The 25,063-nt window shown below is 47.0% G+C and overlaps 1 protein-coding gene across 2 annotated transcripts in view; it reads left to right on the top strand.

Annotated features, from left to right (window-relative positions):
* Acsl1 (acyl-CoA synthetase long chain family member 1) overlaps window positions 1-9,572 on the top strand; it is a 68,634-nt gene extending 59,062 nt beyond the window's left edge. For both annotated transcript variants that reach the window (XM_057752379.1, XM_057752380.1), the window contains exons 14-21: window positions 351-446; window positions 1,262-1,334; window positions 3,104-3,192; window positions 3,662-3,778; window positions 5,444-5,587; window positions 7,941-8,042; window positions 8,143-8,214; window positions 8,774-9,572. In XM_057752379.1, coding sequence (XP_057608362.1) covers window positions 351-446; window positions 1,262-1,334; window positions 3,104-3,192; window positions 3,662-3,778; window positions 5,444-5,587; window positions 7,941-8,042; window positions 8,143-8,214; window positions 8,774-8,914 — 834 coding nt within the window. In that variant the 3' untranslated portion in view covers window positions 8,915-9,572. The remainder of the gene's footprint in view (window positions 1-350; window positions 447-1,261; window positions 1,335-3,103; window positions 3,193-3,661; window positions 3,779-5,443; window positions 5,588-7,940; window positions 8,043-8,142; window positions 8,215-8,773) is intronic.
* The last annotated feature ends 15,491 nt before the right edge of the window (window positions 9,573-25,063 follow it).

Genomic DNA, 25,063 nt, shown 5'->3' with positions numbered 1-25,063 from the left:
ACAAATATCCCACTCCTGAGGTGAAGATTTAAGCCTGAGAATAAGAATGTAATCTCAGGAGCTGTCTCAAATGCCAGAAATGTGGTAGTTGCCATCATCTGATCCCTGAGACATCTAGCAGCAGAGCGCTTGCTTAGTGCCTAGTCTGCCAGGGGATGCGGGCAGCTTTGGGAGGAGTGGGTTCAGCCCTGGGTCCTGCTGTGGACACCTAGAGCTCTGTCCCAAGCTAGAGTCCTATCCATGCAGCTTCAGGACAGCTGGTCTGCTGGGACCCGGGGTCCCAAGCAGGTGTCTGGCAGAGGAGCTCTGACTTCTGCATAGGTAACCCTGGCTTCTCTCTGTCTCGCAAGTCAAGCCTGGGTGGGAAAGTCCGGCTGATGGTCACGGGAGCGGCTCCGGTATCCGCCACGGTGCTGACGTTTCTGAGGGCAGCTCTCGGCTGTCAGGTGAGGTTCATCACACCACCCGAGCATCCCAGGCTGTGTCGTGCTGTGGGCCCATGTTTGGATTGACGAGAATTTATGTCTGCTGTCACTGTGCAGCATGGTGCGCGAGTGCAGTGAGCAGTGGCTCAGTTAGTGTGTTGCTTCACAGACGTCATGCGCTGAGACACTAGAAACAGCTCAGACAATCCAGTAGACGGCCATTGTATCTTACTCCGTTTTCCGTGCAGTTGCCCCTGAGCTCACTCACCATGCTGTACATTCGATCACTTGAGCTCACTCCTCCTTGGCCTCATATGTTCAGTCTTCGCAGGCCTCCCAGCTCCTCATTTGTAGGCCTTGGTTTTGTTCGGAATTAGGTTAATGCCAGATTTCCTAGGGGAATAATAGCTCTAGCCAAGATGTATGTTTAATTTTATCTAGGGTAAGGTGTGCGCCATGCCTCTAGAGTATGGCTGCAGGGATGGGATGGGATGGGTCATCAGTGATAAGCCTACCCACACACCATGCTGAGAAGCTGTTATAGAAGAGTCCAGGGCTCGTGCTGACAGTCAGGACACATGTAATATCCTGACTTAGCAGAGCAGGAGTCCTGCCAGGTGGGTACTGACCCATCCTGTCTGCGGGAGGCTGAGTAGGAAGGGCCACATGGACTACAGCCAGTGTTTGACATGGGGGTGAAGATGTTTGGGTGCATTTTATCTCCTGAGTGAACTTACGAAGCTGAAAGAAGATTTCAGAGGCTGGGATTCCTCGGGAGTTAGTTACAAAGACACAGCTGTCTCTCACTAATAATGTCTTTCTTCTCGCTGACCAAGTTCTATGAAGGCTATGGACAGACTGAGTGCACTGCTGGTTGCTCCCTGAGCATGCCTGGGGACTGGACGGCAGGTATGGTTGGCAGGAGAGCCATCTTCAGAGTCTCCTCATTGGAGTTCAAGGTTGGGGTGCTTGGAGATGAGCTCATCGTTGATTGGGTCATCAGCCTCCTTGCACAGCAATGCATAATATGTCTCAATGAATTAGGTCTCAGGAGAAAATGTGTGGCTAGGCTGTGGTGCATCCTAGCAGGGGCATCTGAGAGGAAATGCTTCCTCCACAGACTTGCCAGTGATCGAACAGGGTCTCCTCATTGGCTGGTAGTTTCAACCCTTAAGTAGGTATTACAGCTACACTGTGTGCTGGGCCGGTTGTTGGAACTGCCGATAGAAATGCACACAGACTCTTTGTCTCAAAGCAAAGGAAGGAGAATACCCAAAGAGCCTCTGCAATGGATGTGGCCCTGTAGGTGTTATCCCAGGGACACCATGGGGAGCTAAGTTATAGATGTTGTTTGAATAGCATGTACACAGAGAGAATATTATGTAGAGAATGTAGGGTCTTCTGTACAGCAATGAATGAGTTTCCCTGACTTCTTTGGTGCATTATAAATCTAGTAACCATCTAGCAACATAGACCCCAGTGACTAGCACTGTCTCATAATGTAATTCTACAGGAATCAATGCTGACACTCTGGAAGTGTCTTTATACCTTTAGTTTTTAACACCATATTCCTTAACAGTCAGAGAATTTAGAACAACAACTTCTATATTAGATTGCTAAAACTTAGGGCGGTAATAGCTGTGAGACTCTTAAAATGTATCTGTAATATCTTATTTTTGTTTTGGGAAAAGACGCCCTTCCTAGTTTTCTTTCTGTTGCCATGACAAATCTTTAGGATCAAAAGCAGCTTGAGAAGGAAAGGGTTCATTTCATCTTACTACTCCATGAAGGGCAGGAGACAAGGCAGGAACCAAAGCAGAGGCCATGGAGGAATACTGCTGGCTTGTTGTCCGTGGCACCTGCCCAGGGACTGGCACTGCCCACAGCAGGCTGGGCCCTCCCCACATCAGTCATTAATCAAGACAATGCCCCCACAGAGTTGCCTACAGGCCAGTGCTATGGATGCATCTTCTCTATTGAGGTCCCTCTTTCCGGGTGACCTAGTTTGTGTCAAATTGTCAAAAATCTAAGCAGCATACAGCCTATCCCTAATCCTCTTAGACAAGAGAGTTAAATTGACTGTGGAAATGTCTTACTAGACATAAATGTAAAAACATGCTCTTCTAAGAACAATGACTGTGCCTGTCAGAACCAAGGGATGTGTCAGAGAATCACCAGGGTGTACAGAGCTGCCTGTGTTCTCTGGGAGAGAAGTCTGAAATCGGGTGTGGCATGCCTGTACCAGCACTGGTAAGGTAGAGGCAAGAGGATCAGAAAACCAAGGCCATCTTGAGCTATATAAAGTATTAGGGGCCAAAAAAATAATTGTATGTGGGTGGGTGGAGTCAGTGCAATCAGATCATGGAATTGAAGTAACAGTTTTATTTAGAAAGCATGCTTCCAAGTATCTGAACCCACCTTCAAGTCAGTGGCTAGAGTTTCAGTATTGGAGATGTATTCCGAACCTCAAAAATGGAAAAGGTCCTGAACAGACCTTTGGGTATTCTCACCTCTCTCCGAGAAAGAAGCCCTCTTAAATTATTTTACCAGGCTGCAATTGCAAAAGCCAGGCATGTATAGGAGCCGTCACCATGAAGAGGTATATTGTGGTTGTAAAAATGCTTTGGCCTGAGGCCATTCTAGTGTACTTTGAAATGATTCTTCCGTTTTATATGCAGGCCATGTCGGTGCCCCCATGCCTTGCAATTATATAAAACTTGTCGATGTGGAAGAAATGAATTACATGGCTGCCAAGGGTGAGGGTGAGGTGAGTGGAGACCTGCCTGTCACTGAGGAGCAGCATCCTGTGACAGCTGCTATTAGGAGCCCCGTTCCAGAAAGTGCTCAGGACAGCTGTTAGGCTGGAGTCTGTTGGGATCTTGGAGTCAAGCAGGTCGATACAAAGGGCATTTCTGTTTGGCCCCCTCGGGGTCCTTCCTTCTGCAGCACAGTTGGGGGATTTGGGCCAGAGGGGCTTGTCCCCAGTCTGCTAATGGCCCTGCCTAGACTGCTGGGAAAGCCTAATTACCCAAGTGATGTCATTCCATCTGAGACTTACGTTCCCCTGTGGCTTGACTATCCTGAGGCCTGTAGTAAAGGAAGTGGGGACACTGGAAATGGCCCCAAATTCCCTCTAGAGCATAGAACGGAAGGCTTCCAGATAAAGGGTGGTATACACACATGCGTGAATTCTTGGGAGAATCCCTAGTAGATGTTAATAGACTCTCTTTTCTTAGGTGTGTGTGAAAGGGGCAAATGTGTTCAAAGGCTACTTGAAGGACCCAGCAAAAACAGCAGAAGCCCTGGATAAAGATGGCTGGTTACACACGGGAGACATTGGGAAGTGGCTACCAGTAAGTTGATGTCACTTCTCTTTGCAGACAGTTTTGTCTCGCTGCAGGCAGGAATGTGTCCGCTCCCCCCCCCCCACTCCCTATTGGTGTGCCCCTGCACCTGCTGCACAGCCTGTGGCTTTTGCACCCCACCCTTCTACTTGCTGAATGATCCTTTGTATCCTGCAGGAAACAGACTTATTAATTTTTTTAATGACTTTATTGAGCTCTACATTTTTCTCTGCTCCCCTCCCTTCCTCTCCCTTCCCCTTCAACTCTCTCCCTTGGTCCCCATGCTCCCAATTTACTCAGGAGATCTTGTCTTTTTCTACTTCCATGTAAATTAGATCCATGATGGCTCTCTTAGGGTCCTCATTGTTGTCTAGGTTCTCTGGGATTGTAAATTGTATGCTGGTTTTCTTTGCTTTATGTTTAAAATCTACTTATAAGTGAGTACATATGATAATTGTCTCTCTGGGTCTGAGTTACCTCACTCAATATGATGTTTTCTAGCTCCATCCACTTGCCTGCAAATTTCAAGATGTCATGATTTTTTTCTGCTGTGTAGTACTCCATTATGTAAATATACCACATTTTCCTTATCCATTCTTCGGTCGAGGGGCACTTAGTTTGTTTCCAGGTTCTGGCTATGACAAAGTTGCTATGAACATAGTTGAGCACATGTCCTTGTGGTATGATTGAGCATCCTTTGGATATATACCCAAAAGTGGTATTGCTGGGTCTTGAGGAAGGTTGTTTCCTAATTTTCTGAGAAATCGCCATACTAATATCCAAAGGGGCTGTACCAGTTTGCATTCCCACCAGCAATGCAGGAGTGTTCCCTTTACCCTGCAACCTCTCCAGCATAAGTTGTTGTATGTGTTTTTGATCTTGACCATTCTTACAGGTGTTTTGATTTGCATTTCTCTGATGACTAAGGATGTTAAGTATTTTTATTGGATTATTTGTTCTTTTGATGACCAATTTTTTGAATTCTTTGGATATTTTGGAGATCAGACCTCTGTCTGATGTGGAGTTGGTAAAGATCTTTTTCCATTCTGTAGGCTGTTGATTTATCTTGTTGACCGTGTCCTTTGCTGAGAAGCTTCTCAGTTACAGGGGGTCCCATTTATTAATTGTTTCTCTCAGTGTCTGTGCTACTGGGGTATAATTTAGAATATTTGATTAAAATCTTGATTTTTACTGCAGCACAATGCTTTTTTGCTGCCTAAAATGAGTTGATTACCGCTTCCCATTTTGACATCCAAAATAAAAAAAAAATAGGTTTTTACATAAAATCTGTACTTGAATTTGGGTGCTGGCTAGCATTCCCACAGGCTTGTATGTGTTGGGACCGACCCGTCACAAAATACTGAAGCATCTGCCTTCCTCTAAAGCGTGGTAATGGCCGTGGGAATTTGGCCTTTGTGTGCAGAGCGCTGTGGGAGGGTAAGTCTATGTCCTGGCTGTCAGGGAACACACCCATTTGGTGTCCCCACTTCAGACAGGAGGCCAAATGAAGCAGAGTGGTAAGTCTGCAAAGTAGAGAAGCTGAGATCACGTGGGCTCTCGGATTTCTCTCCACATGGCTGAATGGTTCTAGGCAATCTCAAGTAGCCTGTACTGTGACTGATGGTGGGGAACCAGCCTTAAATCACCCTCCATCCCTTCCTCTCTGATATGCAGAATGGCACCTTGAAGATTATCGACAGGAAGAAGCACATATTTAAACTAGCCCAGGGAGAGTACATAGCACCAGAAAAGATTGAGAATATCTACCTGCGAAGCGAAGCCGTGGCCCAGGTGTTTGTGCATGGAGAAAGCTTGCAGGTATGTTCTTTCTAAGTTAGAGCCATTGCTAAGCACCCTAAGTGCCGTGCGTGGCGGGACGCAGCTACAATACCAGTATTGGCAGTGTGAGGGATCATGACCTGGGAGCCAACCTGGGCTGCTACTTATAGGCGCCTGTTTCAAAAAATCAAAACAAAAAGGTGAGTGACAGTTTGAGTCAGTGTCCATTGACCTTGCTCTATGGTTGGCTTCCCTATCACCAACTCAGTGTTGGGTTTTACTCCATTGGCCTTTCCTATCCCCAAAAGTTTTTTTCTCTTCAGTTTCTGGATTTTAACACTAGTTAATTGCTCTGGCATATCAATAGTAGTTGGATGAAGATACTAGGGGCTTTATAGTATGTTTCTAATTTAATTATGAATGGAAATATTGATGCTGATGGAATATAACAGTTTTACATTTTTAAAGATTATTTTATGTTGTACGTATGAGTGTGTGTGTGTGTGTGTATCTGCACCACCTAGTGCCTGTGGAAGTCACAAGGCATTGGATTCCCTGGTACTGGAGTTATGGATTGTTGTGAGCCCAACCTGGGTCCTCTGCAGGAGCAACAAGTGCTTTTAACTGTTAAGTCATTTTTCCGGCCCCAAATTGTACATTTTTGTTTTGAGACAGGGTTTCTCTTTGTCATCCTGGCTGTCCTGGAACTTGCTCTGTAGACAGACTCAAACTCCAAGCGACCTTCCTGCCTCAGCTTCCTGAGTGCTGGAATTAAAGGTGTGCACAACTATACCTGGACATTTTACTTTTATTTTCTGTTTGTCTTTTACTGAAAATAGGCTTTTTTAGTGAAGAAAAATAAGTAAAAACAAACCAAACACTGGGCAAAGGTGGTGCACGCCTTTAATCCTGCACTTGGGAGGCAGAGGCAGGTAGGTTTTTGAGGCTAACCTGGTCTAGAGAGTGAGTTCCAGGACAGCCAGAGCCACACAGAGAAACCCTGTTTCAATCAAACTTCAACAGAAACACAAAAAAGAGATTTTTTTTTCATGTAATAGATCTGATTACTGTCCGTCCCCCAGCTCCCCCTAGAGCCTCCCATCTAAATCCATCCTTCTTCTCTCTAGTTAGAAAACACATAGCCATCTAAAAACCAGTAATAAAATAAGACAAACTGGAATAGGATTAAACAAGCAAGGGAAAAAAAAGACACAGAAAAGGTTTTTAAAAAGTTCCAATAAACATTATTATTAAGCAAAGACCCTCTAAAGATGTCACTGAGTTTGTATGTTGACCATCGACTGCTGCACATGGGGCCTACTGGGTTACTAAACGCAGTGAGACTCCCTTGGAAAAAAACCTAGTTTTTCCTTTGTGAGTCTTTATCAATTGGAGATAGCTTCTGGGTTAGGGATGATAGAGGCAGGTGTCCACTTTCTCTCTCAGTGCTGGGATCCTGTCTGGTTTGGACCCGTGCAAGCCCTGTGCACGTCGCCACAGTCTCTAAGTTCATATGTGTCTAGAAGGCCTTGTTTCCTGGGTGCGTCCATCCCGTCTGACACTTACAGTCTTTCTGCCTTCTCTTCTGAAGGATTCCCGGGACCCCAAGGGAAGGGATGTGATGGAGACCTTTCATTTAGGGCTGAGAATTCCACAGCCTCTCGTTCTCTGAACGTTGTGCAGCTGTGGGTCTCTGTTTGTTCTTCTCCGATGATAGCTAAGCAGGGCGCCGATCTCTGAGTGTAGCAGAATGTCTCCAAAGGCATTTTATTGCTACATTTTTTAATAGACTGGTGATATTTGAACCTAAGACCAGATAGGCCAGGGACCCAGGGGAAGGTTGTACACTTTTAAACTTACTACTATGCTTAGCTTATGTATGACATTGTACATATTTTTGAGAAAATTATGTTGTAAGTCAAGAATATTCACTGTTGAAAATCAAAATTAATATTCTAATTACATGTAAAATTTCCAGAAGTATACACAGTACACAGCCATGCATGGAGATACACACTTGTAGTCCTAGCATTTGGGAGGCAGAGATGAGAAATTAGTAGTGCAAGGCCAGTCTCGAGCATGTAGTCAGTTCAAGGCTAGCCTAGGCTACATGAAACCCTGCTCTCAAAAAAAAAAAAAAAAGGCAGGTTTAAAAGCTTTGTATCAAAGTAAATAAAACTTGCCTTGTTGTTAGATTTTGATTACCAGTGACTGGTGGTGTCTGTAATTATCTACTTCAGGGCTGGTAGTTCCTCACCTGGGCTCAAGGAGCCCTGGAAGGGCGCATGTCAGGAATACATTCTGAGCGACAACCCATAATATTACCAGATATTCCCATGGGCCTGCAATATAGACAAATCAACCGGTAATGACTCGTTTGTGTGTGTCATAGGCATTTCTCATAGCTGTTGTGGTACCAGATGCTGAGAACCTGGGTTCCTGGGCCTCCAAGAGGGGATTTCAAGGCTCATTTGAGGAGCTGTGCAGAAATAAGGTGAGACTTGGCACTGTTCCGACCATCTTCTGCTTCTCCACTCTGTTCTCAGCACCTCTAGGGATGAGAGACAATAATCTGTTTTTCCTTACATTGTTAGGATGTCCAGAAGGCTATCCTGGAAGACATGGTGAAACTCGGGAAGGAAGCTGGTCTAAAGCCTTTTGAGCAGGTGTGCCACTGATCCAAGGGCAAATGCGGTGTAGAACAGAATCTGAATTGAAGATTTTTAATGTGCAGATTTTAGAGGTTGAAGAGCAGACCTAAGGAAATACTAGAAATAGTTTGATGCAGAAGGATTTTCTTCTTAAACATTTGTGTATGTGCACGCATGCTCGTTCATGCATGTGCACCCATGTACACACGGGTACAGGTGCTGAAGAGGCCAGAGGTATCATATTCTGAAGCTGACATTATAGACAGTCATGAGCCACCCAACTTGGGTTCTGAGAATTGAACCTGGGTCCTCTGGAAGAGCAGGAAGTGCTCTTAAGTAATGAGCCATCTCTGTAGCACCAGTACTCAGTCTATGATTGCGTACTTCCCTGAGGTTAACCCACGCTTCTGAATTCTATCCCGTGGGACCCCTGTCCACCCTTGAGAACGCACAGTGAAATGAGAGACTAGATTGGGTGCCTTACAGGTCTCCATCGCCTTTGGGAACTTCATTTCTGTTGAGACTTCTTGTGTCTGTCTGCTCCCCTCATAACAACAGCCTTGTTTATTTGCAGGTCAAAGGCATTGCTATACACACGGAATTATTTTCTACTGACAATGGCCTTCTGACTCCAACACTGAAGGCAAAAAGGCCAGAGCTACGGAACTATTTCAGGTCACAGATAGATGAAATGTATTCCACCATCAAGATTTAATGGGAAGACGACAACTTGGAAGAATCGGCACATCTCCACAATCCTCCTTGTACCAATGGCCTTCGCATTGGTAACTTCGCCTGCAGCAAGTGTAGGAAAGGAAATGGCCATGATGGACTTGTCCGCGGGGTCTTACCATAGGGATATTAGAGGGCACGGAACACTGCCTTACAGCCACGTGTGTTGCAGCCCATGACCCTGGTGATACACGATTTCCAAAACGAGCCTTAAATATTGTAAAGGGGAACCCATAAAAGTGCTAAGTTATTTAAGATTTCCTCAGCCGCTAAGGTGGGGTGTTAAAACTTCTGTCTCCTGTCTTTCTCACCGAGGGGTTAGGACTTTGTTCTCTCTGATGTGTCTGCCCCTTGCTGCTCGTGCCGCAGCCGTCTGCTGCTCTCGAGAGTACAGTGCACTGGAGGAGTACGAACAGGTGTCCAAGGCTGAAGCCAGTCGCCGTGGACCACAGATTTCTCTTTTTAAATCCCTTCCCCCTCCACTCCTCCACCTCATACACAATACACTCACACAACCCTTCTTATTTGTAAGGGTTCCAAACGGTCCCTGCTGTGCCTGCTGGGACACAAGGTTCCCAGCAAACTAAAAGACTCAGTCCTCCTCAGAACAATGCTGGCGCCCAGTCTCAGAAAAAAGAAAAGAAGAAAACATGGCGGTTCCTGCGAGCCAGCAGCTTCCCACACACGCAGCAGGATGCCCTCAGACTCCTCTCCAGATCTGACCCCCCATGCCCTTCCCAGGCCTTGTGAGAACTCCTGCCTTAGACTCTGCAATGAAGATGGTCTGTCAGAGAACGACCTGGACTGGCCTCGCTCAGCTGCGATGCCTCCCTCCGCTGCTGTCCACCGGCTCCTCGTGGAACCGCCTCACACCTGTGATAGCCGCTGGGCTCCAACCCTGGTTTTCCTAGCCAATGATGATGTGGGGATCAACTTGCTGTTTTTCCTCCCAGTTAAACTCAGGCAAAGCGTGTCTTCAAAACTATTAAGGGAGTTGGTAAATATGGGTACTTATTAGGATGGACAGTAGTGAGTAAATATAAAACTACCTGATTTCTGTGAGATGCATTTGACAAGCCAACATTCTGGTATGTAGAAATCTGGGGGAAATCCTGGGATTAACTTCTCAAGGATTTTTTTTTTTTTTGCAAAGTTAATTTGGGAAATTAGCAGCATTTCACTTTACTGCGAGTCTTTGCCACCTGTGACCTGGTCATGCTGTCGTTTATACCTTTGAGGCCACCCTTGTTGGCCGTGTGACAATGCGTGTGTTGCTGAACCACAGCTGGGTTTGCACTAAGGAATCGTCATTGTAATAACACTATTTGGTAGCCTAACTTCATACTTGTATTCTTAACTGCACAAGAAGTCAGTAATTTTCACAACAGGGGTTTTGAATGTTTGCTTTCAGTGTTGGCTATTTCTATGTTTTATAAACCAAAACAGAATTTCCAAAAACAATGAAGGAAACCAAAATAAATATTTCTGAATTTCGAGTGAGTGGAGAGTGTCTTACAAGTATAGTGTAACACTCGGGACAGCCCGCTCGTGGTGTGTATCTTGAGTAAGGGTGGCCCTCCTGGAACCCCTCCCATCGCTTCCTTCCCGTCCCTGGTCTCCTTCTCCGGCCCAGTCATTCTTGACACTTAAACTGTCCCTTACCCCTCTACCGGTGAGACCACTGTCCTCACATGCCGTGGGAGGAACACCAAGGTAGAGCATCTGGACTATAAATGATAAGGGTCCCCCACCTTAGGAGCAGCTTTGCTCCAAAGCCACAGTGTCAAGAGACATTAGCAGCTGTTGGTCTGCGGTGATGGGTTTAATTCCACTATATCGGAGTAATTCTCTTTCTATACGACTGGTTTAGAGGTGTCCTGTTTACAGCTACCTTTTGCTCTCCCTTTCGTGGCCTGCTCTGTGTTAACAGGTGTTAGCTAACTCCCAATTTCTTTCAAGTCTGTTGTGGTTAATTCCACTGTCACCATTGTTATCACACCGGCCTCTTCAGTTTGTATTTGTCTTTATGTATGTGTGTGTGGGGGGGGTTGCTTTTAGGAGGAGATGAAGGAAAGAGAGAGTCAGAGCGAAAGAATGCATGTCTTATGGGGGTTTGAACCCAGGGCCTGATATATGCTAGGAAAGTTCTTTGTCATTGAGCTATATCCCTAGTGTTCTCTTCTTTTTGAGTTCTCTCTCTTTTTTTTTTTTAAAAAAATATTTATTTATTATGTATACAATATTCTGTCTGTGTGTATACCTGCTGGCCAGAAGAGGGCACCAGACCCCATTACAGATGGTTGTGAGCCACCATGTGGTTGCTGGGAATTGAACTCAGGACCTTTGGTAGAGCAGGCAATGCTCTTAACCTCTGAGCCATCTCTCCAGCCCCTTGAGTTCTCTTTAAATCACCTTTGAACTCACTCCGCGGCCAACAACTAACTTGAACTGCTTCGGCCTCCTGAGTAGCTGGGATTACAGGTCTGTGACATTAGGCCTAGTCTGCTCTTTGCATTGTGGTTAGTGTTTTATGTTGATGAATATCTGACACGGCTTGTTTTGTTCTATTTTCTGTTGCTATAACACAGTATCGGAGACAGGTAATTTGTAAAACCATAAAGGTTATTTAGCTCAGTTCTAGAGGCTGGGAAGCCTTAGAACATAGCAGCCACCATCCTAACTTAATATTTAAGTGTACCATTGTGGGTTTAAAGACATTCACTTTCATGGACCCATCTGATTAGATGTCATCTGGCTGATAGGCACTCTCTGCAGAGTCCCATGGTGATACAGGTTATCACATGGCAAAGGGGCCTATGAGTGATGGCCAGGTTTTTATTAAATTATTTTGTTGTTTTATGTGTATGGGTGTTTAGCCTACATATATCACACAAATACAGTGTTTGAGGAGGCCAGAATGGGGTGCTGGGTCCCCTTGAATTGAAGCTATAGGCTGTTATTAGCCACCACCATCGTGTGGATACTGGAATTGAACTCTGGCCCTCCTAACCAAGGAGCAACCTCTCCAGTCCCTGAGCTTGTTTTTCTGAGAGAGCTACATGTAAAAACAAACTAGTAACTCCTTTGGTGACACATTACTATGCAAATTGGTTAACCCGTTAGTGACAACAGAGCCAGTCACCTCTCCTGATTGGGAGTTACATTTCTAGTGCATTCATGCCTCTTAGTCCAGGTTGCCTTTCTTGTTTTAAAATCCCATTTTGCCTTCATCTTGTTCTTGTGCCCCGACTGAAGCCTGAGGTCTTGAAAGCAGGCATTACTTTTCTTCCAGCACCAAACCTGGGACGTACAAACTCGCGAGTGTTCACTAAATAGGTCTTGACATTCAGAGCACGGCTGTTGCGGTGAGGTGACCAAGCGGGTGGTTGGGTTTGTCCTGGTGAAGTGCTCAGACATGCCTCCTCTTAACCCGCTTGAAATGTCCAGCTCCAGCTCCGAGAGGCCTTGTGATCGCATTCCTACGGTGTCTGTCTTCGTTCCTGCAGAAGGGTTCATCTTGCGGGGTACAAACTCTGTGTCTGTCTGTCAATAGCTCTTGTGCTTCCTTTCACCTCAGCCCCTCGCCGCCACAATCCCGCTTCCTCTCTGTGAACTTGACTTTATCCCCTCTAAGTGGCAGCAGGCGACACTGTCTTACTCCCTTACTCCACTTCATATGTGCCTTATTTAGGGTTTCTGTTGCTGTTCAGAGGCACCATGAGCACAGAAACTCTCATAAAGGAAAACAGTTAATTGGGGAGGCTTAAAATTCAGAGGTTCAATCCATTTTCATGGTGGGACGTGGCAGCATGCGAGCAGACATGGTGCTGCAGAAGGAGCTGAGGATTCTTTATCTTGACTGAAGGCGAGAGGAGATGGACTGAGTGTCACACTGAGCGAGCAAAGAGAGACCTCTTGAGACTCTGAGTCCCTGCTTTCAGCACTTCTCTGTGTATAGTTGGAAGTGAAATTGCTGGGCTGAATGATCTCTGTGCATATACGCTTTTTTTTAATGTTTCTACAGGCAATGTCATTTGTTTTTATAATAGTCTGAGTGAGTGTGGTTTGGGTTTGTATTGCCTAGGTAGCCATTGATGCGGAGCATCTCTGCTCCAAGGACATTTATATATCCTCTCTGGAGAAGCTGTCAGTGAAAACCTTCTGCCTTTAAAAAAAAAAAAAAAAAAAAAAAAAAAATGAGTTTGTGAAGCTGGAGAGGAATACTGGAGTTAAAAGCACTCGCTGCTCTTGTAGAGGACCCGAATTCAGTACCCAGTACTCACAAGGTGGCTCACAACTGTCTGTAACTCTACTTTTGGGGGATCTAATTCCACTTTCTGGCCTCTGCAGATACCAGGCACACATGTAATATGCATACATTCAGGCAGACAAACACTCATTGCGTAGAATAAAAGCCAGTATCTGAAACAGTTTTTAGAAATGGGTTTCTTTGGGATTTTGTTATTGTGCTGTGGGAGTTCTTTATATATTCAGGCTATCAATCCCTGAGCATCACTTTTGATTCTTCTAAGGTGCGCTCTTGAGAGTGGGCACTGGCTCTACGTTGGCCTTTCTTCCCACAAAGGCTGCACTGAAGAAGCCCCCCTGGGCTCTGTCTCTTGCCTCTCCAGAAAGACAAGCGACTTCAGGGTATCTTTGCCTGACCATAAGGCAGCTCTTTCTTCTCTCCAGACTCCCTGCATATTAAGCATCTTAGCAACTGCCAGGATAGCTGGTCTTGTAACAGACACTGAGCCAGGGACCAGGAGCCAGAGACTGCACAGCATTTCACTGTAGGGAAGGTCAGTCCAGCAGGCAACCCTGCTCAACCCTGCAGGAAGCTCACGCCAACCCCTCCCTCCAGGCCAGTAAGGACACTCCCTCGCATAATCTCTAAACCCCCAAAGCCGGTCTGTTTTTAAGGATAGCTGGCTCTAGTAAATATTTTGGCTTGCTCTCTACCTTTAGATCTGTGTAGACTAATGATGTATGAAGTGTATGGAGTGTATTGGACTGTAGGGTGTGCTTCCACAAGCCAGATCAGCTCATCTTCTTAGCCAGTTTCTGCTTTTATTCCCAGGTTACAGATGCAGCTAAAGGGCAAACATAATTAGAGCAGTGTCCTACGCTAGATTGCTGCTGCTGCTGCTGCTGCTGCTGCTGCTGCTGCTGCTGCTGTTATGTGTGTGTATGTGTGTGGGAGTGTGTGTGGGGGGGGAGTGTCTGTTTCAGCAATGAACTTCAGGAGGAAACATGGGCTGTCAGATAGCAGCAGCTGTACCTCTAAGCTTTAGTCCCAGTGGCCTTAGGTTCTAGATAGTGGATTTTTCTACACCATTCATCAGCTAATGCCTCTTGAGTTTCTGTTTTTATGACGTCAAAAGACACGCACGATTTGGGCAACCCCAAATCCATCAGGAGCCAACAACTTGATGGAAGCCACCATCGTACGTGAGGGGGAAAATGAGGCATAAAGCTGGGTTACAGATGTGCTGTGACTCTTTCCATGTCTCAGAACCCCTGGGAATCACCAGCCATGAGGGTGGCAATAACCACACCTTTGGGGAACCTGCTGTGGCCATGCCTACGTGGTGTTCTTCGTGTTCTTATTTAATCTCCTTTAAGCCCTATTAGGTGGGCAAGCAACCTGTAACTGCCTGTCTGCCATCACCAAGCTCTGAATTTGCTCTGTTCTGCAGAGATACAGTCTTCCTCCCGCCAACAAGATCCTTCCACGGAGGTGCTTCGGAGAGGCAGGCCATAGGCAAGGAAGCAAAGGAGTAGTTCTGATGTGCTAGGCTTTAGGCAAAAACGGTTGTATTGATCTGCCCTCTTAAGTGTCGCTTTCACAGGGGTTCTCAACCCTCCTGATGCTGCGACCCTTTAACACAGTTCCTCATGTTGTGGTGACCCCCAACCATAACATTATTTTGTGGCTTCTTCATAACTTAATTTGCTACTGTAATGAATCATAATGTAAATATCTGTGTTTTCCGATGGTCCTCGGTGAACCTGCAAAAGGGTCATTTGACACCCCCACCAAGGGTCGCGACCCACAGGTTGAAAACCACTACATTATCAGGAGAGGGTCTGTGTGGGGAGGTGACGCTGGAGGCGATAACCTTGGTGAACAGGGAACAGCTTCCCCTAGTCTGGAAAGGTTTTCAAATAGAAGAGACAGTGAGTGCGAAGGCCCTGGGGTGAGAGAGCCTGATTGGTTGAAGGAAGCAGAAGGGAGCCAGTGGGGCCTGAACACCCAGGTAAGCTAGAGAAAACAGAAGAGATGACCTGAGTTGACTGTCGTGAATGGGCTCTTGATCGCACTCTGGGTTCAGGAGGAAACCTCCAAAAGTAAAGAGCAATGTCCCCTGAATTACCCCTCTGGGGAACAGCTGGCTGCTCTGGGAGTTGCTTCACAGGGATGAAAACAGAATGCTAAGGACCACAGAGTCTGGGCCTGGTGGTGCACACCTTTAATCCCAACCCTGTGGGGGGAGGAGCACAGGCAGGCAGATCTCAAAAAAGAAAAGAAAGAAAAAAAACACCGCAGAGTCTCAGGTGGCATCTTGAACAAGCTGGTGTCAGTGTCGGGAGAATATTTGGGTAATCTGAGCAGAGCTTAGGTGTTCTCAGAGTGGCCTCGATGATAGAGCCCACTTCCTGAGTTGTAGGGGACTCAGAGCCATGTAGGTCTAGAGAGGGAACTTTGGACCTTGATTTGAACTCTTTCTCACTCGAGGATCCTATGGAGCAGTAGATGAGCCTATGGCCAGCTGTGGAGCTGGCAGCCACAGCTGGAGCAGGGAATTAGAACTGTGAATAACCCCAGAGAACCTACAGAGGATAGATACCCAGAAAATAGGGAAGGGTCTTCAACAGCACCGTTGAAAGGCCGAACAAGTTAGGGACACAGGAAAAACCAGCAGCGGCTCTGGACGTCACTTGCTGGGGAACAGGGAGGACAGAGCCCTGGGGGGTGGGTTAAGGCACAATCTCAGGATGGAACAGGAGGTGTCTTTTTACTGTGAGGGACACCAGATAGATGGTACCTGAGCAGAGCCACACGAGAACCAATTCTGCATGTGAGTAGTGTTGGCCCTCAGCAGGGAGTTCCTAGACGCTAATGGCAGGCATGAGAGCGACCCAAGGAAGAGAAGAGAGCGTCCGGCAGGAAGAACGGACTAGAGCCCAAGTTAAGCAGAGGGAAGAGCCGATAGTAAAGCCTCATCTGCCACAGGTGAGGGAGGCAACACGCGGTACACATGGCAGCTGCGTGGTGACTGAGTAGGAAGGTCAGGGTGCGTCTGAGTGTCTCTATTTATCAGGTACACATAAATTCCAGTTATGCATGAGAAAGAGTGGGGGAGATTGGCTAATCAGTCCAGGGTGGAGCTGCCCCGCAAGAGGCCTCTCTGTGCCCGTCTCACCTGTTTGCTGTCCCTGTCTAGGGTGTGAGGCCCACAGCCTGATGGCCTGGTCATAGCTCAGCGTTTTTCTGAATTAGTGGATCTTCAGAGAGAATAAACTTCCCGTCGCTACACCTGCTATCAGTTTTGCCAGTGATGCCATCAGCTGAAGGAACGTAAATGTCATTGAGTCTGGAATTTCCCTTTGGGTCCTTCATGAGCCCTTCTGGCTGCTGGACCCCTTTCCCAGCAGAATAAGTGGAACTCACCAGCCTGTCCTCTGGCAGAGCAGAACAGGGAGAAAAGATGTTCCCTGAGCCTCTTGACTGGTCTCACCTGTCCAGGCCTGGAGCATCCCTCCCATTCTTCAGCCAGCAGCTCCCTCCTCGTTTTTTATGGAGCTAGGCCTCAGTTGTGGGTCTGACTGCAGGGGTTTGCTCCTTAGGTCTCAGTGCAGAGGCAGTTCCTCCATCGTGGCCTCCCGGTTGTCTCAGGCTAGAAACCTGGGCTCCAAGTTAGCAGGCACCCTGCAGAATGGGAGACCCTAAAAGGCCCACCTGCCGTCTTCCCCAACCTGCTTGAGCTATCCATTGACCACTGTGTCCCAGACTTAGTGCCAAAATCCATGACACGTTTCTTCTGTTTTAGTAGGGATAATTGTGAAATTGGCTTGGCATCTTAACTATCCACATATTTGGGCTAAAAAGCAGTCTAAGATTATTAACCCCTCCCTTGGATTCTTAACCCTTTGATACCATGACTTGTTCAAAAAGGTGTGTGTGTGTGTGTGTGTATGTACATGTGTATCACTTGTATGCCCATACATAGAGAGGCCAGAGGTCAAACTCAGGTGCTGCTATTCCTCAGGATCGATCCACCTTGAGAGAGGGTCCCTCACTGGGACTTGGGGCTCTCTGAGCAGACTAGACTAGCTGGCCAGCAAGTCCGGGAGATCTACCTGTCTTTACCAGCCCGGATCCGTGGGGCCACAGAAGTGCCGAGATAAGCACAACACGATTACACATAGCACATGCTGGATTCTGATGCGGATACTGGCAACTGAACGCAGGTTCGAGTCTCCGTGCTCATTCAGCAATCATTTTATCATCTGAGCAGTTTCTCCCGGCCCCTCAGAGAAGCCTTGGCAGTTGGATTTTGTTTCTATATCATGTTCTTGAGTTTTGGCCAAGAGTAAAACTCTTCTGCTAATATATTTTGCATAGAAAAAAAATATTTTTTTGAGACAGGATTTCTCTGTGTAGCCCTGGCTGTCCTGGAACTCACTCTGTAGACCAGGCTGACCTAGAACTCATAGAGCTCTGCCTGCCTCTCCCTCCCGAGTGCTGGGGTAAAAGTGCAATACCACAGCCCAGCTTGCATAGATGTTCTTAGCAGCTCTTTTGTGTTGTTTCGAACAGGAGGAGGGAAATAGTTCTGCCGGCCAGATTTGACAGATCAGAATCATCCTTGCTCAATCCCACAAGGCTGCTGGGGTTCCAGAGAACGCTGGCAGGCTTCCGGCTTTCCATGTAGGTTATGCAGAAGGGAGAGAGAAGGGAGAGAGCTGGGAGTAACCCTGGCAGCGGTGTCCTGCCGCAGGGGTGGGTGGGCCCTCTGCACAGGTAACGTGTGAGGTGTAGACAAATCCAGTTTGCTCACATTCTGCATTAGGCAATCTATGCTGACCCAGAAGGACTCTCACTTGGGGATCTCTTGTGTTCCCATAGCCGCTGACACTGCTCCCCGACAGTTCTTTGGCCCTAGGAAGTCTTCCCAATAAAGAAGCAATGCCTTTGGCAAAAATTCAGGCCTGCCTTCTGCCAGGTTCTAGCGATATATTCTCTATTATCTACAAACCTGGCAGTTTCTGTCTTTCACGCCACTGTCCAAGAAGGATAGAAGCCACCTTTTGCCAAGATGGTTACGCCAACCTTAGCGGCCCACCTGAACCGTCAGTGGGCCTGTGCTGACCCACTCTATTCCAAGAGTAGTTAGTGTGATGTGATTTCCCTGTTTAATCTCTCGGAGGCTTGTCATCCTCTGCTCTGAACTGCCTAACATCCTCGGGGGGCGGGGGGGCCTTGAAGACTCTGGTGCATGAGGTCTGGAGTCAGGCCAACAGTTCTGCGCATCTGTGGACATCAGGTGCTGATAATGTTGCTGGTCTCTGCCCTACACTTGGGGAGTGAAGAAACCAGGGACACTTGTTTCTCTCTAGCCTTGTCTTTTGCCACCTCGTCAGCGCTGTCCTAGCCACACTGAACGTACTTCAGGTCCCCAAATGCATCAGACTTTTGTTTCCTGCACACCCTTCTCACATGTCATGCTGTCCCGTCCCCCCACCCCCGGCCTAGGGGGCACCTGCTTCATTAGTTCAGTGGGACTGCAGGTGTCGCTGCCTCCAGGAAAGCTGCACTTTTCCAAGCTCAGAGAAAGTGATGCTTGTTGCCTAGTGACGAGGAAGGGCACTGCGATCTTCATTTAGACCAAGCAACAAGGTTAAAGGGTTGTGAGGGCTGGCTAAGCGGGTTTAGCACAGCAGTGGAAGAAGTCATGCGCTATAGAAGATCTCACAAAGAGGGTGCTGTGTCAACCAGGAGACCATCTGGTGGATTCTTTCTGTTGATGGGACCTTTGGCTCTCCGGCTATTTCCATTCTCAGCCGAGTAGAAAGGGCTGGGTCGTTTGGTTGGTTGTGTTTGAGACAGGATCTCACAAGGTAGTTCTGGACGAGCCAGAACTCACTGAGATCTGCCTGCCTCTGCCTGCCCAGTGTTGGTTTTACGGGCGAGCATCACCAGGCCAGGCTGCAGAAAGGGTTACTGAGGGCAATTGCCGGCAACCATTGAATCAGGGAGGGCTTTGCAACTGCGCATGTTCTCAGGCTAATCAAAAGTCATGTCTGAATGAGCAAGGTTATTGAAAAGGGTGAACTATTTTGTTTCCTACTAAATTTTGTTTTGAAATGCTGGGGCTGGCACAGGCTAGGCAAGGGCCTTCTTGGTGAGCTACAGCCCCAGTCCAGAAGTTCTGACCAGGGTTTGTAGAAGCACTGTGGAGACCCTCTACTGTAGAGATTTTCTTTTTATCATTATTTTTCATTGCTTTCCTCTCCTTCATTTTCTATTTTCTTCTTCTTTTCTCTACTTCATTTTCTATTTTATTCTCCTCCTCCTCCTCCTCCTCCTCCTCCTCCTCCTCCTCCTCCTCCTCTCTCTCTCTCTCCCTCCCTCCCTCCCTCTCTCTCTCTCTCTCTCTCTCTCTCTCTCTCTCTCTCTCCCCCCCCCTTGTACTTCCTTGATTCTTTTATACTCACTTGTATTATAACAAGAAGGTCTCAAGTCAGTGAGTAGGTTATTCTGAGGCTAAAGAAACCCTGGATTTGGGTGGCGTTAGTTGCTCCTGCCAGGGTTCCACCGGCCATCCCTCCAAGCCCTTCAGGGCTCTGGGAATGGAATTTGAAACACGTGAGAATGCAAACTCATGAGGTGCTGGTCTGACTAATTTAACCATGTGGGCTGGCACAGTGCCAGTTAGGTCTGGAAAAAGTAGGCCAATATTAGTTACACAGCAAGTAAGTTTAGTCTTCTGGCAAGAGAGCCAAGGGGCCATTGGAAAGCATGTGATAGAGAAGGAATCTAGCGGCCCGGCTCTCGGGTGTAATGGAAAAAATCTTTCTGCCCTCTAATTTTTTTTTTTTTTGGTTTTTCGAGACAGGGTTTCTCTGTGGCTTTGGAGCCTGTCCTGGAACTAGCTCTTGTAGACCAGGCTGGTCTCGAACTCACAGAGATCCGCCTGCCTCTGCCTCCCGAGTGCTGGGATTAAAGGCGTGTGCCACCACCGCCCGGCTCTGCCCTCTAATTTTAAAAGACTCGAATGTTACCGCTTCCTTTCTGGGTCTCGCTGCCTCTTAAAGGGACCGACCACGGGCAAATGGCCCTTCTTCCCCAGCCCTCCTGGGGACTGCAATTTGTTTTGCAGCGTCACAGCTACAGCTGTGGGCCTGTCTGTAGCAGATAACGACCTTTATTTATGAAATTGCAAATTTAGTGTCTACACAACATTGAATAAGGGCCGCAGGATGGTAAATAACAGCAGGAAAATTTAAGATCTTCTCTTCCTTCCCACGGTATAAAACCAGACCCTGCACCTGGCGTGGTGGCCCCATGCCTGTAATCCCAGCACTTGGGAGGTAGAAACCAGAGGCCCAGGACCTCAAAGTCATCTTCAGGGACATGTGAGGCCAAGGCCAGCATGGGTTATATGAGACCCTATAGAGTAAAATGAAGTAATAAAATATATAACATAAGATGAAAGAAGGCAAGCCAGACTGTTTTTGAAAGGATAGTAGCAGAAATGCATTTCACAGGCCGTGGAAGAATAGAATTCGTGTAATGGGGAGAAACAAGTTAAGCATGAGGAGCCCTTAATCGCAAACTGACATTTGTGGCTGAAGCAGCTCAGGTCTCCACTTAAAGTTGAACGTCTCCAGTCCCTTTCTTCTTCTGCCCTCTGGTGGACACTGCAGAACAGAAAATTCAGCAAATGTTCTCTAGAGAAAAAGCACTGTGAGGAGTGGTAAGCCATCCAAAGATATCCTATGGACTGACTATCTTGGGTCCCTTACCTTACTTTCCTCATCGTCCTGGAGGGGAAATGACAATACCCCCATTTAAACATCAGCTGCTGCGAATTCTGGAGATGGACCAATGTTTGCACTAAACTACTCCATAGAGAAGATAAGTTGCCATAGGGTAGTAACCCCCTTCCCCACTGTGCTCAGTTTATCCTAAGCATTCAACAGGTTTTATGGGGCTTGGTTCCCTTTGTTGTTTGGCTTTTCTTTGCATTGGTTTCAGTTCTTTGTTTGTTGCTGTTGTTTTCCTTTCTTCTTATTGATAGGATCTTATTCTATAGCTCCTCTGGAGACCTAGAACTCACAGGTTGATCTTGAACTCAAAGAGACCTGTCTGTCTCTGCCTCCTGAGTGCTGGGATTAAAGGCATGCCCCACCATGCCTGGCTGGTTTTAGTTTTTGAGACACCCTGGCTATGTAGCTCAGGCGGGCATAAAACTTGAGATTCTCCTGCCTCAGCCTCTCCTTCGTGAGCATGAACAAGCATGCGCCAGGAGATGCCATTTATTCTCCTTTGTATTATATTAGCAATAGCTTTTCCTTCAATTTTCTAAACATGAAAATACTATATGTAATTTAAATCCCCACAACCCCTGTCCTGAAGTAACCTGTTCTCAGATGTCTTTAAGGCTGCACAGTCCTTGCTCCTATTGTCCTGTTAGGACCCAGCCATGACAAGTTCAATAGAGGCTTGAGTCTCAGTAGTTTACCCTAAGGCAATACCTGGTTCCCAGAGAGACCACAGACTGAGACCACCCTGTCACCATCCAGGCACAGACCATCCAAAGGGAATTCCTAATGTTCCAACCATTGTAGATAGGATCACCTGCCAGCACACACCCATCGCTTTTCACCAGGACACCCCTAGACAAATGTCAACCCAATCAGGGGTCCCGAACCTTAGAGATCCCTCACCCCTATCTTTGCTATTATAAAAACCCAATCCTAACTGAGCTCAGGACTCTCCAATCACTCCAATGCATGGGACACATGGAGAGTCTGAGTCTGCAAACTTGTATAAGAATAAAGGCTCTTTGCTTTTACATATGGGACTCGGTCTCCTAGTGGTTTTGGAGGGACTTGTGATCTGGGCATAACAGTTCCAGGTCACCCTGGACTGAGGCAGGGCCACTATCCACCTCTGTTCTCTGTTCCCTTTCCACTCTTATCCCCTCCTCCCCCATGAACATAAACTTTCATTCATTACCACCCTATGAGCTTCAGTGACTCAAGGCTGGTGAATTCAGTCAACATTTACAAAGGCAGACAGTGGAGCAAAAGGCACAGCCCAACACATCTTGAAATAGAAAACACTGCCCATGGCCTCCCCACAATACAGCCTGCCATTCTCTTCATGGGATGTTCCTCACAGTTGGATCCTCCTTGGCTGTAGAGTCTCTTGTCCGCTGCCCCGCCCCCACTCCTGACCCTTCTGCTAATTGGCCAGCTCGTAGCACCCACGTTTCTGCTAATGCCTTCGGATGAGGGAGCTCTTTCATTCTTTTCTTCCCACCCAAAGCTCAGATGTAGTTTTACCTCCTGGGAAGCTCAGGCAGGCACCCTGGTTTCCATCCTGAATACAGACAGCCAACAGAAGCTTTGAAATAGTGTTTCTAGGTCAAGTTGCGACGCCTGCTGTCACTTACGATCAACAGGCGCTAACCAGGAGTCTGTGGTACCCCACACCTCTCCTTAGATCTCCTCTCCCTCCACCCTAAAATTACTGCTGTGGATGTTGAAGAAAAGTAGCACCAGAGAGTGGAACAAAGGTGAGTTCAAGTGTTCAGACACTTAGATGGAATATTTGTGCTCCTGTGATCATCTTGGAAGCAGTGGCCTTGAAGTGTCTGTCTCATGTTGTAGGAGGCCGCTTGTTTGTTTTCCTGGCTGCCCAGACCCCCAAAATAATCACACATAAATTGTACTATTTAAATCACTGCTTGGCCAATCACTTAAGTGCATTGCTAGCCAGTTCTTACATCTAGTATTAACCCATTTCCAGTATTTTATATTTTACCATGAGGCCCGTGGCCTATCAGCAAGCTTCCAATGTATCTGTCTCTGGTGGCAGCTCCATGCTTTTTCTAAACTCCGCCTTCCTTCTCCCAGCATTCAGTTTATCCCCCCCCACACACACACACCTATCTCTGTTCTGCCCTGCTCTGCTATAGGCTCAAAGCAGTTTCTTTATTCACCAATGGTATTCACAGCATACAGAGGAGAATCCCATGTCAGTCTCAGAGCATCTGTTTCCCCTTTCATATCTAGCACCCCAGTTCCTGTGGGAATTTATATGATTCCGGGAGGTTAAGGAGTATATTGTCTATCTCCAGCCGTAAGAACTGGCTTTGAGTAGTGTGATTGTTAATGCTTGTGTATCTATGTGTCCATAAGCACTGTTTGGTTTTAATTAACATTTCTATCAGTATTCTGACTTGGCCTGGTGGCCCAAGCCCATAATCCCAGCTAGTCAGAAGGCTGAGGCAGGAGGATCTCAAGTTCAAGCCAGCCTCAGTAGTTTAGTAAGACTAAGTCTCAAATTACAAGGAGGAAAGGGGCTGGGCTGTAGCATCACTGTAGAGTGCTTGCCTAGCCTACAGGCAGGCCCTGTGAAAAAGCCTGAGCAACATAGACAGGCACATGTATGTCAGGCCTTTTCCTGAGAATTCTAGGCTTTCATAAGGAAAGAATGGTGGATTTCAAATCACCCTTCACTTTTTCCCCTTTAGGGTTAAGAGGAAGATAAATCTCAACACAGCATATTTGCCAGGTACAGACATGATTAAGACCCCTGCCTCAAGGGCAGGCAGATCCATTATCTTTTGATGGGACTTCTCCTAGTGTAGTGTCTTCAGAGGTAAACTGGGGTTATAGTGCCCACCACAGAGAGGCATGCAGAACATTCAATGAGCTGATAGAAACTGATCACTTAGTGCCTGGGTCGTAGGAAATCCAGGTGGCGGCAGCAGTGGTGGTGTGTGGTAGAACCCAGCATCAGCTGGGTGGTGGTGGCACACACCTTTAATCCCAGCACTTGGGAGGCAGAGGCAGACGGATTTCTGTGAGTTCGAGGGCAGGCAGGTCTACAAAGTGAGTTCCAGGACAGCCAGAGCTGTTACACAGAGAAACCCTATCTTGGAAAACCAAAACCAAACCAAAACAAACCAAAACAAAAAACCAGCGCTCCAGGGACCTCTCAAAGCTTTGGATGAAGCTGAGGAAGCAGTGGACGAGGATCCTATTTCCAGACTTTTCGGTGACACAGACTCAGAAATTCCTTTCATGATCTACACCTATTTGGGTTGGGTTCTGGTTGTTTCCACTGGGGGAGGGATCCCTTCCTGTTTTAACTGCTGAGTGATTTCTTTTTTTCCAGGACTACAAAGCATAAAAGGTTTATCCGCACCCCTCCCCGAGAAAATGCAGCCGCTGCCTCTCTCCAACGCGTGCCAGTTTTCAATGGTTCCAGGAAGCCCGTTTCTACCCATCCATGGGGAACTTCCTTCAATCCCCTCAAGGTGGTTTATCCTTCTGCGGCAGTCACCCGGATTTCTGGGTAGCTGTGAACACACATTTCGCTGAAGAGGAAGCAGGAATGAACTATGAGCAATGAGTAGACGATTTGCTTGAGGAAAATGCAAATTATAAACACAGACACTTCATCTCAAAACCTTGTCAACTGTGTGGAATCAAGGGGAACATTAGCTGAACGGTCTACAGTTTACTGAGCCGCGTACGAAAACTGGCATCATGCAAATCTGATCATGTCTATAATCTTACATTTTTTCATTCTAGTCATTTCTAAGTGTATGATTTGGTGGAATTAAATACATCAACCTTTTTGTACAACCATCTATCCCCTCCTCCCCATCTCTACACTTATAGCCAGCTGTGTTTTAAGTTAATCAAGAAATCATTGTCAGAGTTGGAGAGATGGCTCAGACGTTCAGAATCTCTTACTGAAGACCCCGGGTTCGATTCTCAGTACACGCGTGGTGGCTCACAAACATCTGTAACTCCAGTTTCAGGGTGTCCGATGCTCTCTTCTGATCTCCACAGTCTCCCTCCCTCCCACACACAAAACATTCAT

This window comes from Chionomys nivalis, chromosome 20 (genome assembly GCF_950005125.1).
Source record: "Chionomys nivalis chromosome 20, mChiNiv1.1, whole genome shotgun sequence".
In the NCBI taxonomy this organism is placed as follows: Eukaryota; Metazoa; Chordata; class Mammalia; order Rodentia; family Cricetidae; genus Chionomys; species Chionomys nivalis.
The sequence above is the reverse complement of the archived record's forward strand: the minus strand, read 5'-3'. Positions and strand labels throughout refer to the sequence as shown.